General features: G+C 41.0%; 1 protein-coding gene across 14 annotated transcripts in view; it reads right to left on the reverse strand.

Annotated features, from left to right (window-relative positions):
* The window catches only part of MAGI1 (membrane associated guanylate kinase, WW and PDZ domain containing 1), a 612,287-nt gene that overhangs the window by 110,303 nt on the left and 481,959 nt on the right, over positions 1-20,025 (reverse strand). For all 14 annotated transcript variants that reach the window (XM_027583294.2, XM_027583286.2, XM_027583284.2 and 11 more), the window contains exons 3-4: positions 16,325-16,444; positions 2,519-2,725 (exon numbers count right to left, since the gene is read on the reverse strand). In XM_027583294.2, the coding sequence (XP_027439095.1) occupies positions 2,519-2,725; positions 16,325-16,444 (327 nt within the window). The remainder of the gene's footprint in view (positions 1-2,518; positions 2,726-16,324; positions 16,445-20,025) is intronic.

Below are 20,025 nucleotides of genomic sequence, written 5' to 3' on the forward strand. Positions count from 1 at the left end.
TATTTTTAATAGCTCCACCATGTTTCTCTATTTGTATATGAAACTCATTCCTTTATCATAACTCTTCCAACCAGGAGCCAAGACTTCATTATGTTACTGTCACTCTATTCTCCAAGTGGCTGGTAGATTGCTACTGAAAGTGGTTCAGAGAGCAAAATGCTTTGACACAGCTAGTTTGATCCACATATCATAGACTGGGTAGTGTCAGTTATTTGTAAGAATTTATATGAGTTAGGGTGTGACAGGTTGTCAGCTGTCATGGTTGTAGTTTGGTAAATGAGGAGGCGCTTACTCAACATACTGAGGATGCCCATCACATGTATATCTGAAGATCATTTCTCTCTGCATCCTATTGACTTTTCTTGGTGTTAAGGACAGGAAGCTGAGGAAGACAATAAGGTGCCACTTGGCTTTTGTGTGGGTGTGCACAGAACAAATGATCAGACTGATTTCAGCAATGACAACCTGGACCCCAAAGTTTTTCTTTGATGCCAGGATTTCAAGGGAGTATTCAGTGGGGTCAGAATTTCTGAGGCGTGGCTTTTAGAGACAAAAATTTATGGCAGCTAGAAACAGGAAGAGCATTAAAACCTATAGTCAACAATTCCTACTTTATTCTTGTTTTATACCAAGAAATCTACCTCATAGAGGAGAAATAAGGGCACACACATTTCTTGGGGACCGTCCAGTCCTTGTGGCAGAACTATTCAGTGCACATGGCTCTGAAGGTCTTACTTCGTTGCCCACAACTATGTTTTGGGTTATATTATGATTTGTTATCCTTATTTGTTGAAAGATCAAGACATTATAATGTTAGCTACTTTTTTAAATATTAACTTTTTTTTCCATAATTTGCTTTCACATCAGTGAGGACTACTATACATGAATCAAGTATTTCTAAGTAAATGAAATGAGCTGCTTTCACTAAATGCATATGTAAAAGATGGTAAATTTCTCCTAGCTATTACAACTAGAGGTCAGCCCCTGGCCTAACCATTCTAATTGGAAAATGGAAATTTTCATGGAATCAAGTTCTTGGAGCTGGAAGGGAGAGCTTAGATATGATTTAACCTTAGCCATTTTACACGAGAGAAGTTAGATATTACGTTCATAATAAGACAACTACCGAGAACCAAGAAGCTAGAATAATAAACTAGGTCTCCTCTTCTTTATCCAATGCTTCTTGCAGAAGGGGTGGGTTACTGTTATGACAATAAAACCATCAAAAATTATTTTAATTGTCATCTTGAAGAATTTTAGGCTTCTGGGCTTAATGAGTTAGAGAACTTCAGAGAGACCTATATGGGCTCTAGAAAGTATTCAACTAATAAAAGCATTTTCCTAAATATTCTATTAGATTTGCTAACTCAATACAGAGTTTAACTAATTTCCCCTCTATTGGAAATGAGTCTAATCAAGTAATGACTGAAGTGTGGTGATGTCAGGAACGGTCACGAGGAGGGGTTAGATCTCATTTGCTGCAAATACATAACTACTCCATAACGATACTCTAAAATATTGAAGAAATTACTTAAGCAGAGGAAAAATAGGAGAAACAAACTTTCTTCAAGGTCACTATATTATAAACTGGAGTGACTCATATCTTATATACAGTTGCTACATCTTGAGTTACTATAAAGTGAAAAATATTTTTGAACAGTTCTGGGTCACTACACTAACTCAAGAAATATATATCATAACCTCTGTGAACGGTGCCCATAAGAATTGTGCAAGACCCAGCCTGCAATAGTCTCACCCAGAGGCACTGTCCTTGAAGATACCCTCATAAAATACAGTATACCTAAGCTTTGCCCTCTCCCACTCCCCCTGCCTGTATTCCCTCTCTCACTGTCTCTCTCTCTCTGTCAAATATATACATAAAATCCTTAAAAAAAAAATAAGTGTATAATGCAATGAGTAATGTATGATATATAATACAGAATACATGTGTAAGATATAATAATCAAGTATTTATTATTTTTCCATCTTTCTCCATATGGGGGCAAATGGAAAAATTGCACAAGTTAACTGAACACAGTATACAGTTCCATTATAATCTCTACTCACAAAGGTAGGAGATAAAAGGATGCTGCTAGCCTTCTATACAGCATCACTGGATATTAAGCTGTTAAACAAATTCTCATATTTCTCTCTATAAGCCATCAGGCATAATTATGGAGCAGTGTCAAGACCAAGAAATAAATGAAGAAAATACAAATATTCTTAATACATATTTTGAAGAGAAGGAAACAATGCTGATTATTCTTGATTCCCTTATACAGACATTTCCCTCTAGCCCCTTTAAGATATGTGGGTGAAGTCAAAATAGTCCTGCAAAGAAGCATGAAAAATAGATCAGGGAAAAGACCACCTCTTTCCCAAGCCTTGAGTGGTCAATTTGAATTGTGTCAACCCTTCGGAATAGTTCTTGAGAATAGACACCTCTTCACTCTCTGCAAAAGCCTCACGCTACCCCTTCCCCCGAGTCCATTGAGGAGGAAGGTGCTCTGGTCCTTACCTGTGAAGCTACTGTTCATTTCAGGAACATCCTCCTCCTCCTCATTCTCTGCATGGACTATGCCAGCATTTTGCATATCATTGTAGGACTTGGTTCGCTTTGGGGTCGACTGCTTGGAGCCAGACTGAAGGCTTTGCAAGGCATCCGTCGTGATCACTTTCCCACTGACTGGCTGGCTAGGAGGTTTGGGTGTCCCATAATAGTTTCCTAGGTGATGGAGAGACAAATTTGCATGTTTTAGAAAGAATACTTTGTGTTTTTTTTTCAAGACTTCACATCCAAATCTCTCAGCACATTAAAAAAAATTTTTTTTTTTTTAACTAGAAAACCAGAACACACTGTATTTCATTTCTGGAATAGATTACAAGAGATGTTGTTCCTACCCAGCTAGACATGGTGATTTCAGAAGTCAGGAGGAAAGCCGCATCGTTTAGTTGCAAAGAACCTACTACTAGGGCTAAACACAAAGCCGGCCCTTACTGGATAGCAAAACTTCATCCTCATTACATTTGAAATTCAATTGGTCACCTTTTTATATGATGCTGAATCCAATTTAGAGTTAGCTTCAGAGAAAATAAAAAATTCATTATTGCCATCACCCCTACATGCCTACAAAGTCAAGGTCACCTTTCCTTAATAAGGGGACTCCATAAGAGGGAGCCAGGGCACTATTAAAAAAAGGAGGATGGTGAACACCACGTGGCGCCCCTTTAACTGAATGGCAGGCTTGACTCTCAGGGTCATGTGGGGCGGGAGCAAACCCTTGCCAAGTTTTAACAGAAAACTGTGTCAATCGTGGCACGGTGACCACTCTCTTAAGAAATGTCCATTTTACTTTTAGCCACTTTTCCCAACATTTGACTCAGTACGCTAAGTGATTCTGAGCAGTACCTGGAGGGATTTTTACATTTTATTATTTTATTTTAATAAGTGTGTATATTTTTAATGTGGACTAAAAAATCTAGCTACTAAGTTATGGTAGTAACATAAGGTTTACTTTTAAAATTAAGTGAAAAAGCAATACATTTTTAAAGCGACTTTTTAAAATTTTAAAAGGCAGCTATATATAACAAAAAGTAATTAACTGAGTAAATAATAGTAACAGCAGTGATTAGAGTTTCCTTTTGAAAACTTAAGTTAAAAAATAAGTTATTTTAAAGAATATTTCACATAAATAATAGATAATATGTTCAGATATGGACAAAACCATAAAGGTGATTCATGAACAGCCAAAGTTTGAAAAATATAGCTTATAATCAATAATATGCAGTGACTACATGATAAAAAACATCAGCACTAGAATGCCACTAATCTATTCACCATCACACATCTTCTAAAGGAAGGCCAGAAAGATAAATTACAGAGTCTTTCAATAAATCCTAAGCAAGGTTTGTAATTCTTTGCTTAGTGAAGTAGAATTTATACATAATAACAAATCCTGTACACACTGTTTTTTCCCAAGGACTCACCCCACTGTCTAATTACACAAAATGCACCCTGTATTACACAAGCACAAAAGCAAAAGGAGACAGTAACACCTTGCTCTGCATGAGACACGTTATTATTTTATAATTAAAATTTCTTTTTTATTAATATTATTTCTTTAAAATACTTTTTGAACCACAACACTTATGAATATACACACCCACTTCCCACTTCCTTTGACAATGGCATGATAGTGTGTGTCAGCAGGGAAACTGACAACACAAGTTAAAACCTGCAGTAGACTAATGGGTACCATGTTTGATTTGAAGGACACCCAAACGAAACCTACAAAACACATTTTGGAGGCTTGTACTCAACTCAATCATCATAGTTCTTTTTTTTTTTTTTTTTTAAGATTTTATTTATTTATTTAATTGACAGAGAGAGAGAGAGACAGCATGAGAGGGAACAGAAGCAGGGGGAGTGGGAGAGGGAGAAGCAGGCTTCTGGCCGAGCAGGGAGCCCAATGTGGGGCTCAATCCCAGGACCCTGGGATCATGACCTGAGCCGAAGGCGGTGGCCCAACCGAGCCACTCAGGCGCCCCAATCATCATAGTTCTTTTACAAAAGATGATGGTATCAATTTCTTCAAAAAACTTGCCAGGTTTCTAACTTAAAGGTACAGGTGCTGAATATTACCAACTTGAAGAAAGGCATCCCATGTATGTTTGTTAACATGTGTTGCAAGGAAGAATTAGCACACGTATGATCCAAGACTCTTCTTGCATTTCTACAGAGGTTTCATCTAGGACATCCCATGTCTTTGTTGAAGTTGAAAGGAGGCCAGAGCGTTGACTTGTTCATGAACTGAAGACTATTAATGAGGTTTAGGTAAGTAAAACAGCTATTTAAAAAATCATCTTCACAGGGAAAAAAAAACCAGAGACAAACTCTAATGAATTTAATTCTAACTCTTTCTGATCACAAATCCACCAAAGAATCTCATGTGTATTTTTGAGTTGGAAGTTAAAGACCAATGTCTACGTAAGACCCCTCCACTGAGATATGGGACCAAAGGATACGTCCCTTTATTCATAATTTTATAATTATACAAGCATTATCACTCACTTTCAGTGCCATTAAACTAAAGCAACATTCAGGAAACTCTTGTCACTTGAAAATCAATTAAAACCTAGATATCCTCAGTTTATAACAAAAATAAATGTTTGGAAAAGAAAAGTTCTACTTAAATTTGACAAATATGTATGGATTTTCCTCAGTTTTCAAGTTTGGAATCCTTCTTAAGTTAATAAATGATTAGCAGATTTCTCAATGCAACTATAAACTCCCCCAAACAATCCACTTATTCATAGTTGTTTCCTGTTTCTGAAAATTAGTTTAAGATTGACTGGAGACAAAAAAAGTACATATTATTAGGCTGAACCATACGCAATGGCTATTGTAGAAGACAAACTGTTGTGTATCAGCAGTCTCATTCAGGTTAACCTAACATATAGGCATGAACAGTACCCAGCACACCAAAGTGGTAAAGAGACAGTTTGGGCTTCAAATTCCAACTGGTTCTGGGATCCTAGGCATTTAACCATTAAACAAACAAACAAACAAAAAAACCCTCTTTGTCCTCTTCTGTAAAATTGGGATTCTAGGAATACCTCATTTCTTTTTTTTTTAATATTCAGCATTTTTATTTATTTTAGTATGTTATGTTAGTCACCATACAGCACTTCATTAGTTTTTGATGTAGTGTTCCATGCTTCATTGTTTGTGTAACACCCAGCGCTCACCACAATACTTGCCCTCCTTAATACCCATCACCGGGCTAAGCCATCCCTCCAACCCCTTCCCTCTGAAACCTTCAGTTTGTTTCCCAGAGTCCATAGTCTCTCATGGTTCATCTCCCCCTCTGACTCCCCCACCTTCATTTTTCCCTTTCTTCTCCTGAATACCTCATTTCTATCTAGAGCACCTGTTTTGAGGATAAAACAGGATTGTCCATTGAAAGCCTTTCACCCACACTAAAATCTATCACTACACTGAACCTTGATAAACGCTACTTATGTTGACAGTTTGTTTCTAATCTTTCAAATGAGCTCATTCCACCATGTTGGAAGGATTGAGACAATGTGTCTGAGGTACCGGCCACAAGATAACTGAATACTCTTCATTTACTCTTGTAAAGGAACAAGCAACAGAGCCTGCCAATGACCAAAGAACCTTGGGCAAGGTTTCGACCTTCAGTCTAAAACTTCCTCTGTGAGACAGAAATGACAACCCGAGTGACACTAGTGAGTGCACAGGATTATTGTGAAGATCAAATTATGTAACTTTCTGGAAGGTACCCTGTAAATTATAAGGGGTTATAAATGGGAAATGGTGTAATTATTCAAATCCCTCCAGCATTTCTTATTCCCCATATTGCCTGCAAACGCTACAGAAAAGCTTATTTCTAGTAGTTCTCTAACTACAGAGGGTTCAACTTTCCTTCACAGATCTGTGTTTTCCCCTCTGTATTCTAAAAAATCATTTGAATTACTCACGAACATAGAAAAATGGAATGTTTCTGATTAAAATCTGGATATACTGAGAAGTGCTGCATGATAAACTGTAAGCGCTGGTCGCTTGGACTCTGTCTCTTCCAGGCAATGTTGATGACAAGTGTGTGACCACAGCCAGTTCACCTGGAACACACTCGTTGAATTAAGGATGTCTGCAGAGAAGTTGTTCTCCTACCCTTGGTGCGTCCATGTCCTTGCCAGGCCAACACCTTGGCCCCAGTCAAGAAGAGCTCCCCTAAGGCTGCTGCAATGTGAAAGCATGGACATACAAAGGGACTTGGGCACGGGAAGGAAGGAAGAAAATCTAAATCTTCAAAACAGCCTCAGTAACTCACAGATTGGTCTTAGGGATGGGATTCTGGGTGAATGTGGTTTGGGTACCCTGACTTGTGGTGGGTGGGGTTATGCTGAAATCCCATGTTGTCTTCACCACAGGATGGACAAGATGGGTGGTGCACTTGCCATGGGTCAGTCACCATGGGTTCCACTGCCTCAACCCGCCCTCTTCACTTTCGAAATCTAGCTGGCCGGCCTGTGGGCATGTCCCTTACAACTCCCCCACTGCTGGCAAACTGTCTGCCTTATTAAGTCTCCATGCTGGTCAGCATCGGGCCATGCCTAGCCACGGCAGAGCGCAAACTTACAGAGGGTATGTGCAAGAGACTGCCTGTGAGGAATACGTGGGTCACTCAATGGTATTAAATAAAAATAATATGAAGAATTATAAGTGATTAAAAAATTAATTTGGGTTATCACCTGGTAGGCTTCACAGTTTCTAGGAGACACGAGCCCGAATGTCCTATGGACTCCACGTTAGCCAACGCACACTTCCCGAGGTGGCCAGGCTTCCTCCCAAGTGGGAATGTGTGTGTGTCTTGCTGCTATTTTCAAAACTGGCTCTACCAAAAAACTTAACAGGGATGGTGGCTGGGGAGGGAGGAGAGGGCAAAGGGAAGACAGAAGAAGAAGAAGCTGCTGCCAGCCTTAATTAACAGGCAAAATCTTTGGCCATGACCAAACCTAAGAAAATATTTTCTGACATGCGTTTAAAAATTAATGGGGACTGCAAATCAATTTTTAGAGCTTGATAAAATATTTAAGGAGGACCGTAACCCTGAGTTTTTTTTTTTTTAAGATTTTTATTTATTTATTTGAAAGAGAGAATGAGAGAGAGAGAGAGAAAGAGAGAGCACATGAGAGGGGGGAGGGTCAGAGGGAGAAGCAGGCTTCCCCGCTGAGCAGGGAGCCTGATGTGGGACTCGATCCCAGGACTCCAGGATCATGACCTGAGCCGAAGGCAGTCGCTTAACCAACTGAGCCACCCAGGCGCCCCGTAACCCTGAGTTTTAAGCCAGAATGAATCAAATCTATATGGCCTCTCACTTTGTACAAGTTTAGTATTAATTCACTTCCCTACAGAGAACCCCCCCCCCTTTTTTTTTTTGGTCAGGCACTATGCTACACACCAGAAATAAGATGTAAAAAGGGGACTAAAACACAATCTTCACAAAATGCTCTGTGTGGTATACATCCGTTTTCTTAAATTTCATGCAAACCATAAAGTCCTATTGCATGGAGATTCTGGTTGAGTGGGTCAGGGAAGGGCCCGAGATTCTGAATTTCTAGGAAGGACTCAAGGGGCACTGGACCATACTCTGCATAGATAGCAGAGGGAACCAGGTCAGAGAAAATTATTCCTCTTTAGTAGATGAGGAACACGGAGGCCAAGAGTAGCAGAAATGCCAGACTTAAGAGTCATTGGCTGGTCCAGCGTAAGTAGCACTCAGGTTCTTTTGGCCCCCAGTGTGTAATTCTGTGTGGGAGGTGGGTGGGGGCGGGGGCACTTGTCTGTCCTCCTTCCTACAGAACATGCTTTTGAAAATAAGCAGAACAGGATGGTAGTGACTATCAATGGCCGGAAATCTATAGTATATGCCTTCAGTGGGGCGATATCACCCCCAAAGGAGAAAGAATAGGTTTGATTCTTTGGGAATGTGGTAGGATAAAAAAGTCTTACTCTTCTTATGTGTAAAACTCAGATGTACATAGGGTACATAAGGCCACAGACATCCAGCATATCTGTTTTTGCGTAGCCTCAGGGTCATGCCATTACCACCACCTCCACAGCGACTGTATCTCTGACTCCCCTCCCCACCCCCCAACTAGATCAAAGCTGCCCTTAAGTGTCCTCAGGGAACCATGTATCTCTCCTTCCCAATGCCCTTTGTTGTAATTATCATACGGTTGAATTCACCAATATCTGTCTTTACCTCTAGACCACAAGTGCCACGAGCGCAGGGACCATATCTGCTCTTACACACCACTGCATCTCCAGGCCCTCCATTTGTAGCACCAGCACATCCCATCATTAGGAATTCTTTGAGAATGAGTAAATACACAAGTAGAGACAGCACACAGGAATGCCAGGCTGGGATGCTCCTCCACACCTCTATTGTGGATCTGCTTTGTAATAGCATGACTCACGGCAGCCTCTTCCCAGGCCATCAGTCACATCTCAGTGACCTCAGATCCACACTATTTCACTTTCCACTTGCTTGCTCAGCACATGAAGGTATCATTCATAAAAACACCCATCACTTTCTTTTTACTCTTCCCTGTTTTGCCTGCTCCACCCTACGGAACCATGATTTGCACGCAAAGAATGACAATATGCCACTGATCTATAATGAGATGTTTGTTCTTGCCACTGCCATTTGGCTCTGAATATAAGACCGAAGAGGGTACTATAATTTAATAGCTTTGTGACCCTGAGCAAGGTAAGGGACTTCTCTCTCTGCAGCCTCGGTTCTCATGGTATAAAGATAAGAACAGTACTCATCTAGCAGGGTTTTTTGTGTGTAGATGAAATTAGATACTGTGTACAAAGTACTCACCATTGTGCTTGGAACAATGTTAGCATGTAATGAACCCCAGCAGTCTTAAGTGACACCTACTGTTGGAGGCCAATATAAGCTCTAAGATATTGACGAGGGTATTGGTATCAAAATGTATACTTAAAGAACAACACTGACCAAAATTTACCTTTATTGTGCACCTACCATGTCACTACCCATACATTCACTTATGCTAATCTTTATTAATAATCCTATAAAAAAAGACATCAGTATTACCATTTTCAGATGAAGACGAGATTCACACAACCTGTAAATGATGACTGGCATTTACACACACATTTGTCTGTCCCCAACATCTATGTTGTCAACTCCAGGAATCTCTGAGGATCTCTAAGCAGGGAATGAAGCAAAACTACCGTGGCACCAGCCTCTTCATCTTCATATGCAGAGAAACAGCCAATTGCAGTACAGATTCCCTTTGGTTACTTTCATTATCAACAGAGAACATTCCATGGTGGAGTTTGCCAACAGAGCTTATCACAACAGACGGCTTCCAAGGCCTGCCAAAGAACAGGACTCCAGACGTCTCGTTTTCCTCAATGACAAACAAGAACTCTCTTCACCCCTGCTTTATCTCTGTGTCCCCCAAAAGTATACCTTTGGCAGGTGCTTTCTTGTAGACCTTCTAGGAAGCAAAACAATAACATTATTGAATGCTGACATCCCTCTCTCTCTCATTGACATGCAGAAATATGCAACCCATAACTCGATTTGAAATGTCACACTGGCACCATACTTCCATGCTGGGGGAAAATCTTTGCAATGCTTAAAGTGTATAATCAGCCTCTTCTACCCAGAGGCATTTGTAAAACAGGCATGTTTGGAACCACCCCCACGGAATAGTTCATCCCTTGTAAACTCTCTCCCAGAGAAGTCCCAAGGGCTGGCTGAAGCAGCAACCTGTCTTGCTGAGTGAAAATGTCAACAAGAAAAAAAGAAGAAAGAAAGAAAATCAAGGCCGAGAGAGATGGTGCAGTTGATTTATTTTAAGCACCGTATCAAATAAATTTGTTCTTTGCCACAATTAGGAAGTTGAGCGAAGGGGGAAAGACACATTTATTTCTGTTTTCTTGGCCTTGATGTCAAATCTATCTAATGACAGAATGAGGAGTTGGTTCAAATTGCAAAGCAGAGATCAATTATGAGCTCCACTAATAACTTCTATGCTTTGTGAGGGACAATAGTTAGATTCCTCATATAGACAGATAGGGCCTCTGCTCTGTTGAGGTAAATGCAATGCTCGGCATTATAGCTAGTGGCACATGGGAAGTTTCATCACGCAGCCCCTAGCCCTGCCACCAAAGCCAACCTTTTCCAAAGTTTTTTTATGTCAGCAACTGGTACAAGCATCTACCCAGTCATGTAAGACAGAAACTATGAGTCACTTCAGGAGGACTACCATCACTTGCATCTTCTAGCTCCTTCTTACGATAACTGACACATCACCAAGTCCAGCTTTTTAATCACATAAATATCTCAAGGTTCAGTCTACTTATCACTAACACCACCACCACAGTCCAAAGCTAACTCCATCTGAGGTTGCCAGATAAAATGTAAAACTAGATGTTCTATTTTTTTATTTGTTAAATCTAGCAATCTAACTCCAGCTACTATTACAGCTCACTCCAATTACTACTTCTACAGGAAAAGCTTTTCCCAACTCCACAGAGATCAAACCTCCCCAACCTACAGTCTCCTCTATAGACCCTAGCACACTCACAACTGTACACTTATTTCTGTGATTATTTGAATACGGCGCCTTGTGCACTATTATGATCTAGGAGGGCAATGATCATATGTGGTTTTGCTAAGCATTTTATTTTTAATGTTAATAAACAACTGAAGAAACAAACTAGTCATACAGTCTACAAAAGAGGTACCCACTTCCAGGGAGCAGAATGGGAAATACTGACATCTCAGTCCTGCCATCTCAGTCCTGCCTGTGACATGACTTGGGTGACGGGCTTTTGGCCAGGCTTTATCCCAATTCTTTTTAGTGTCTTAGACCAGTCTCTCCCTGGATCTCAGTTCTGTATCATTTCCAGCTTTAAAATCCTACAACCCTGCAACTCTTAAACCCCAAACATATATTGACAGTCACCCAGCCCTGAGGTTTTATTGCTTCATTCTACTTGCCTGCCATTTCACATGTCACTGAATGTATCCACAAAAGAAGATCACCCCTGCTCTGCAGTAACATGCTCTTCGGGAGGATTCGAAATTATCCTTTTTAAAGGAGCTTAACTCTTAAACATGTGCTTAGCTCTCTGAAGTCAGCTGAGTGAGAAGGGAGGGCTCTTCTTGAGTAGGTGCTCACCCTTCCCTGCAGAAGCTTTCATTCTAGGGCTGTGCTGTAAAACATGGCAGCCACCAGATACCTGTGACTATTTAAAGTTAAATTAGTTTAAATTAAACTAAATTTAAGTCAGTTTCTCAGTCACAATAACCACATGCGGCTAGTGACCGCCATGTTGGGCAGCTGAGAATACTGAACGTTTCCATCAGTGAAGGAAGTTCTATTGCATTGCACTGGTTCTAAAGGAAACAGGGCATGGCTCTTTGTCCCTCCTTCTCTAGAACCAATGTTCTGACCTTCTCTCGGTTCATCCCACTTGCTCTCTCTGGATTCAGACCTCGAGGCTGGTGCTGACTTCCAAACTCAAGCACTGTCCCTGAGTCTCTCACTTGAAACCCTGAGGTCTTCTGACTGTCACTTCCACAAGGGGTCTCCTCTGATGGGAGATGAGATGTAGTGCCCTTGCCGTATGCTTCTGGAGCACCCTGTTTCCCTTCTCGGAACACACATCACTTCTCTTGAAACTGTTTAATTTGCTTCACAACACTGACGGGCTGCAGAGGACAGACTGTGCGGCCAGGCAGCCCGGGTTTGGATCCCAGCTCTACTCCTGGCTCACCATGTGAACTTAGAAAAGATAACTGGCCTCTCTGGGCCTCATGCTCTTCTTCTGTAAAATGGGGAATCAACTGCACCTACCTCACAGGATTGGTGGGTAATTAAGTGAGCTGCTGCCTATAACATACTTTGAAGAGCAGCCAGCACATAGTGCAGGCTGGACAAGTACTGGCAAAAATGAATAACTAAAAAGCATAAGCATCTTCAAAGGCAGAGCTGCTTTGGTTTTCTGTCCTGTACATCACACCTCATGCTATGGAACAACATCTGATGCAAAGCAAATGCTCAATAAATACTTGTTGAATTGAACTGTGTATGTGTAGATGGGCTTGCTTGAACACCACACCACTGGAAACTTACGGTACAGCCATATTCAGAACAGTGTTAGCAAGATATCTGTGCAGGGATGCTCACTGCTGCCATGTTTACAAAGCACCAAAAATGGGGGTAGGGGCGGGTAACATCCTAAATGTGCACCTGCAGGAGACTGGTCAGCATACGCTGGGATACTTCACAGCATTTTAAAAGAGCAAGTTAGAACTGCATGGGGTAATATGGAAAGATTTCCAAGACACGTGAAGTAGGAAGGGCAAGAATAGAGGGAAATGAACGAGAGTCCATAGGCGCATGCCCTGTGTGTGTACATTTTCTGAATCTCTGCACTAGATCCTTTCACTGTGGCTCCCTATGGGGAGGAAGGGAAGCAACCCGGATTTAAACATGTTTACATTCTTCACGATAGTAAGGATTCCATCATGTACATTTATTACTTTTACTCAGAATGATCAAAGTGGCTTGCATTAAAGAGTGTGTTGTGGGGGTACCTGGCTGGCTCACTCAGAGCATGCAACTCTTCATCTCAGGGTCATGAGTATGAGCCCCACGGTGGGTGTAGAGATTACTAAAAAAAATTAATAAACTTAAAAAAAAAAGTTTTGTGTCCTTGTGCTAGATTTTTCCTCTCTGGAACCAGGACAGGCCAAGAGACAAAAATCTGAGCAGGAAAAAAGATGGTGAGTACCTGGGAAAGTAAATAAAGATGTTTTACTGGCAAATGCACTGGTTTACTGACTAGTAGAAGGGGGAGGGAATCCACCAGGGTGGCAATTTCGGATCAGTCATGTGTGTAAATGTAAGAGCTAACACTGATTGAGAGCTTACATGTGTCAGACACTGTGCTCAGCCCTCTCCAATTATTGTCTCATTTAATCCTACCTATGAGGAAGCACTATTATTATCCTCATTTTACCAAAAGGAAAATGGAGACATGGAGCATTAAGCAACTTGCCGGAGGGCACACAGCTCCACAGCAGAGGGGCTGAGATTTCATCTCAAGCAGGGCGGTAGCCCGGCCTGCACGCTTGTTAGTGTCCAACAGACAACCGTGGTTGGGGCCCGTCCAAGGGAGGCAAGGACAGAGGGAGTTCTCTAAAGATCTATCCAGCGTTGATTCCTGTGACAGCATCTGGCATTTAATAAAAATTCCATTTTGCTTCCAGCTTCTAAGAGTCGACATAATACACTTCAGTGGGTTCCAAAAAATTATGAACTGTCTCCTATGGTAGGGAAATTATACAGCTAAAAGGTCAAAGGCTGACAAACACTGAACAATCAAATGGCTGAAAAATGGAATGGATTAATGCTGGCCATGAGAAAATGGCAACTCCAAAACAACGGAGCAACATTCACAGAAAAACAGTTTTATATGAGATGATCAGGCACTCTCTGAAAAACGTTTCCCTGTTGCTACCCACCAGGAAGTTAAGTGAAAGTACGGATGAGTTATTTCTATGACTTTTTAGTTACATCCAGGATATTCTTCTTGGGTTATTTGGGCAAGAGTGTGAGGCTCTGAAAGTCAAACTGAGCTGGGTTTGGTTCTGGGTTCCAGCATTCCAGCACCAGCGATACAACCTTGAACATGCTCCTAAATGCTACTTGGTCTCAGCAAACCCATCTGAAAATTCCGTGATAATAGTTACCTCTGCTAAAGCGATACCATTAAATGGGAAACAAAGTGACTCCACCTATATGTCATCTGTAATATAAACAACTGGAGAAAATGAGTTTATCTTCCTTGTTTCCCAGACAAGTTGCTGTCTACACCACATGCTTTGTTCTTCCAATTCAACATATGCCCTTTGGCATTGCACAACCACTCCCACCCTCAACCTTTCCAAAAATGCCAATGGAAGTTTGTTGTTTTGTTTTTGTTTTTTTTTACATTAGGGGATTCAAGCTCCCCAGATGGGCATAACAACGGATTTCATATAAGGACGATTCACTTTCTGAAAATGAAAGATGATTCACATTTGCCCTATTCTGGGCCACTTGAGTTTTTAACTAGATTCACATTTGCAAGACAACCTTGAAGAAGCTCCTGGTACATCCACTTCGCCTCCTTCCCTCACCTCACTCCTAGGCTTTAGTGAATTATCCTTGCTTTGGGTTTTCTCAGATCCCCTCCCACTACCCCAACCACCAGTCATATTGCAACACTTCAAGGAAACTGAGACAATGGATAATTAGCAACATACTCAAGGGAAATACTCCTGAATTCACAATCAGAAATTTGATTAACATCTGAACACAACCCAGTGTATATTCACAATTTGGAAATGAGCTGGGGGTACAAAGATAATGCTCTTCCCCTCCCCCCTCTCCAAAGAATATCAAACCATAATCAGCATACCTAAGATCCATGACCATTACTTAACTGTTAGTCACTGCCTGGAACAGGGGTTATTATCATATCAAAGCTATAATATCCCTAATAAAATAACAGTCTACGTTCTACGTATGTTTTGTTTTTAAGTCTACTCTTGAGAATGCCCCTGTGATCACCAAATAAATCCAAATTTTAAAAGACTATAAAGACATACACATAATAATTTGACCAAGTTAATAATCTGACCTAGTTAATAGTATCATATTATGCTCTTCTGTCTCAAATTATAACACTCAAAAGAGCAATCTAGCTACAATATTGTTTTCAGAAAATGTACTTTGAATTTTTCCCCTACATTTGGCTTTGACCTTGCTATCCCATCTGTGGATCTCATCCTATAGACATAGTTTTGCTTGTGGGAAATGATTTATGCCCATGTTATTCAATGCTATAGTGCTTTGAGATATTAAAAATATTTATCCAAAGGGAACTAGTTAAATAAATCATGCCGTGCTGATACAAAGAGATTACACAGCCGCTTAAAAAACAAAACAATAAGTGCTCTATTACTAAAACTGCAAAGAACTATAAGACATACCGTTAAAAGACCAAGGTACCAAACAGCATGTATTGTATATTACCTTCTGTATAAAATAGGGAAGAAGTAAGAACACATGCAGAGAACACATATGTTTATATACACACGTGGCACATGTGTCCTTGTATTTAAAGAAATTTCAGAAGGGTAATCAAACTCTAATGGCATGGGATGTAACATGAAGAGAAAGGAGAATATGAAATTAGGCAGATAAAGATAGGTATATGAAAGAGATTACTTATTTAATACTTTTGAGATATTTTGCTTCAAGAGCCATATACATGTATTATCTACTCCAAAAATACATTAAAAATCGATTAGTGGTAAAAAAAAAATGACATTCTATTCCTTCAAGATTAAAACAACACTTGTAAGGTCACATTTTGTAACTGACCATGATTCCTTCCCCTCTTTTTTCTAATACCACGCAAGCCCATATTAAACAACAACAATAACAATACACACACACACACAGTCTTCAATTAATAAAGGAGAAACCTCTTGGAGAAAAAAAAAAAAAGCCCCGAAACTATTTTTAAAGAGCTCCACAAAGCCTTACTCCATAAATTTTATCAATCATATTAAGGTGAATCTCCTATAGTTGATTAGACTTCATTAGTTCACAAAACACTCTTGCCTGGATGGTTCCCGATCCTCTGATGTGCCCGGGAGAGAGGCAGGCTCACCACCCTCACACAGATAATGCTCACCTTCATAGGTGCCGACTTCCAGAAGGGTCCCGCTCTGCTCGAGGTCCAAGAACTCCTTCACAGTCAGAAAGTTATAGTCCACGCCAGGCACTTCTCCTTCTCTGGGAGACCGGGTTGTGCCTGCAGCCAACAAGACAAATGCGCAAGACACCATCAGTCAATGAAAACAGGAAGCTCCCCATTCGGCTGTAATTAGAATAACCTGTTTTGTAGGCTGGAGTGCCTAAGCATGCCGACCCATCTGCCCAGACAGGGACCTAGGAAAGACAACTTCTTTCTAACAGTACAGCATCCTCACTTCCATCCGCTCCTGCTTGGGACCTTCAAATGGGAGAAAGAGCAAACTGAGCACAGCTGGGTAGCGTGGGGTGAGTTTTTATCATTTCTTAAAATGCACTGAATGAAAAAGGCAAACTGGATTTTAGACGGACAACATGCACAATCAGCAGCTGCTAGGACTCCAGTAGATACTAAAAAGTTATCCACCTTAAGCTCACAGCCTAAGGGGTTTATATTTTTAACACCGGCCTCAAGATTCCTGTGTTCCGAAGTATATCCGGCAAGTTCCAATGTAATAAGCCCTTTGAAGAAAATGACATCCACTGCATAAACACATCACTAGAGAAATGCAATTGCCCAAGATCGGTGGTTGGATATCTCCCAGGGATTAAAATGCTGCTGCTGTCCATGTAATTAATATGTTTGATGAAAAGAGGCCACCCGTAAGTTCTGGTGGGAGAGAAGGGGCACTGAATTTGCTAGAAAATTCTCCCCTTGAATATGGTCATTCTCTCCATGACTAATAAATACAACAATTCTTCTTATGAACAATAGAGGGTCTCTAGAGGATTCGAGTCACCCAGCTCAGGTGCGAGGCTCTAGACCTATCATTTTAGCCTCATCTCAACCAAAACTGTAGAAGCAATGTGGAAGGAATGTGATTTACACACAAACCGAGAAAAGAAGGCAAACCAAGAAGCAATTATGTAGTGTATACTAGGAACCCCTGTCAAATACTAGAAAAGACCAAAAAAAGAGCAAAATACCGGATTTCTGCTTTTACACTCAAGTTAGGTGATAGGATCAACTTCACTCATTTTGCAAGACACGGTTACCTGTCGTACTCTAAAGTTGATATTTTCCTATTTAATAAGCAGGGATTTTTTTTTTTCTGTATTCCTAGGAACTTAATAAGCAAGGATTTCCACCTAATCCTAGAAACTTTAAAGCAATTCAAAGTATGTACCTTGTGGCTCTAATGTTCTCTCATCACTTGCCCTATGAGAATGATCATATCCACACGCCTACAGGGGCCATCGGGAATTTCTCTTAAGTAAAAAAACAAAACAAAAACCCTCAACACTTGCTGCATATTTAACTTAGGATAAATACATTGTAAACGAGCCCGATTTTTCTAATATCTGAAATTGGAGTGTTTTAAATAGCCGCAAACTCTCCACAGTATGGTTGTATTGCACATGTTTGCTTAGCAGGTCCCACATGCTGGAACTTTCTGGTAAAGAAGCCTGTTTGTGTCCAGAAGTCTACTCTTGTACTATTTCTTGATTTATTCCCATTTCGGGCTCCCCTGACAGATGATGACAAGCCCTTTCAGGTAGCTTACAATTTTTAAATTGAGATCTCCAATGTCAGGCACATAAGTAGGTACTCCAGAAACATAGAGAATACCATATACTGTTGCCGAGCAGGTTCCTGCAGTGGGAATGGTAAGTTCAAGGCTTGCCACTCTTCCCCACTTGTGGTCTTAGGCATGTTCCTTAGCTTCCGTTATTACTTGGTTTCCTCATCTATGACACAGGGATAATAATGGTACCTACACTATAGATTTGTTGTGTGTACTGAATGAAATAAACCTTTTAGAAGACATATAGCTTAATAATCATCAGCACATATGATAGTTTGTTATCATTAGGAGGAAATGAGTTGAAAGAATGCTATAGTTCAAACGCTCTCTCTCTCTCTATATATATATATAAAAATACACATATATATATCTCCCCTTACATCTCTCACTAGGTTTCATTTTTTTTAATCTATTTATTGAGGTCCCAACTCATGCTGGGCACCAGTTCAGGCACTGGGGGAACCCTGGTGAACAAGACAAAGCCCCTACCTTTGTGAAATTTATATTTTACTGTGAAAGACAGAAAACAAATGTGTATGGGAATAAAACAAAATTTCAGATGGAAATAATCTTCCATAGGAAACAGGTTAAAGAGTCTCAGAGCAATGTAGGTTAAAGGGTTTAAAAGTATCTTGGAAGAAGGAAGCACGCTAGGGAGGAGGGAAGCTATTTTAGATGGGGATTAGGGAAAGCCTGGCTAAGGAGGTGCCACCCAAATGGAGAGCCCTGCCGAGGTGATGGGAAAGCGTTCCAGGCAGGGGGAAGGGGCCAGGGCTTTGATGCAGGCAGAGCCTTGGTAGGTGAGGGGAAGGGCAAAAAAGACCAGAGTAATGGTGACAGAGTAATGGAAAAGGGTTAGTTAAAAAAGCCACAGCAGGGCGCCTCGGTGGCTCAGTTGGTTAAGCGACTGCCTTCGGCTCAGGTCATGATCCAGGAGTCCCTGGATCGAGTCCCGCATCGGGCTCCCTGCTCGGCAGAGAGTCTGCTTCTCCCTCTGACCCTCCCCCCTCTCATGTGCTCTCTCTCTCTCTCTCATTCTCTCCGTCTCAAATAAAAAAAAAACAAATCAAAAAAAAAAAAAAAAAAAGCCACAGCAAACACTTCCTTTCTTATTCTAAGGAAGATGAGAAGCCACTGGAGGGTTTTCAGCAGGGTGGTGCTAGGCTTCCTTTTAAAAAGATCATTGAGCTTGACAGAGAACAGGCTTTGGGCAGAGTAGGGGGGATGTGGGCACGAACAGAAGCAGTGAGACCAGTGAGGTGGTTACTACAGGGTCCACGGGAGAGAAAATCAGGTCACGGACAAGAAGAGTAGGGTGGAGCTAGTGAGAAGCAGTCAGATTTCCAGCCTACGTTGTGAATATTGCAAATAGCTGTGGGACAGTCCACAGGACGGACATATCAAACTCATTAAGCCACAGGAGGTCTGCATTTTGAAGACAGAGCTTGTTGATGGGAGTGAATGGAGTATGTAAGAAAAACAGAGTGATAAAGACTGACATCCCATTCTTTGTCCTGGGCAAATGGGCAAATGGCCTTGTGTCCTTTACAAAAATCAAGGAAGACAGGGGAGGAAGTGGTTCTTAGGGGAAAAACAGTAAGAGTTCACTTTGAGACATGTGAAGTCTGAGATGCCTATTAGACACCTAGATGTGGAGGGCTGTGCACAGCTGAGCAGGTTAAGTCTGAAGATCAGAGTGCAGGTTGGGACGTAAAATTGATAGCGATGAGTAAACCACTGGCATCTGAAGGCAAGAGACAGAGATAACAGGGGGCAGGGGGAGCAGAGATTGTACAAAAAGAAGCCAAAAAGTTGATTGAACACTAAAACCCCGTAATTTTTAGCAACGGAGAAAACAAGGAAGACCCCCAAAGGAGACTAAGAGGTAGCAGTCAGCAAGGCAGGAGCCAAGAAAGAGGGTGTGATGTCCTGGAGCCAAGGGAAAAAAGCCATTTAGCTTGCTCCTGGGAAACCACAGTATACAGCATACTGGGAAATCCCAATGTGGGGCAAGAAGAGAAACTCTGAAACTTGCTGTGAAGGGGTCTGTCCTAAA

This window comes from Zalophus californianus, chromosome 1 (genome assembly GCF_009762305.2).
Source record: "Zalophus californianus isolate mZalCal1 chromosome 1, mZalCal1.pri.v2, whole genome shotgun sequence".
NCBI classification, from domain to species: domain Eukaryota; kingdom Metazoa; phylum Chordata; class Mammalia; order Carnivora; family Otariidae; genus Zalophus; species Zalophus californianus.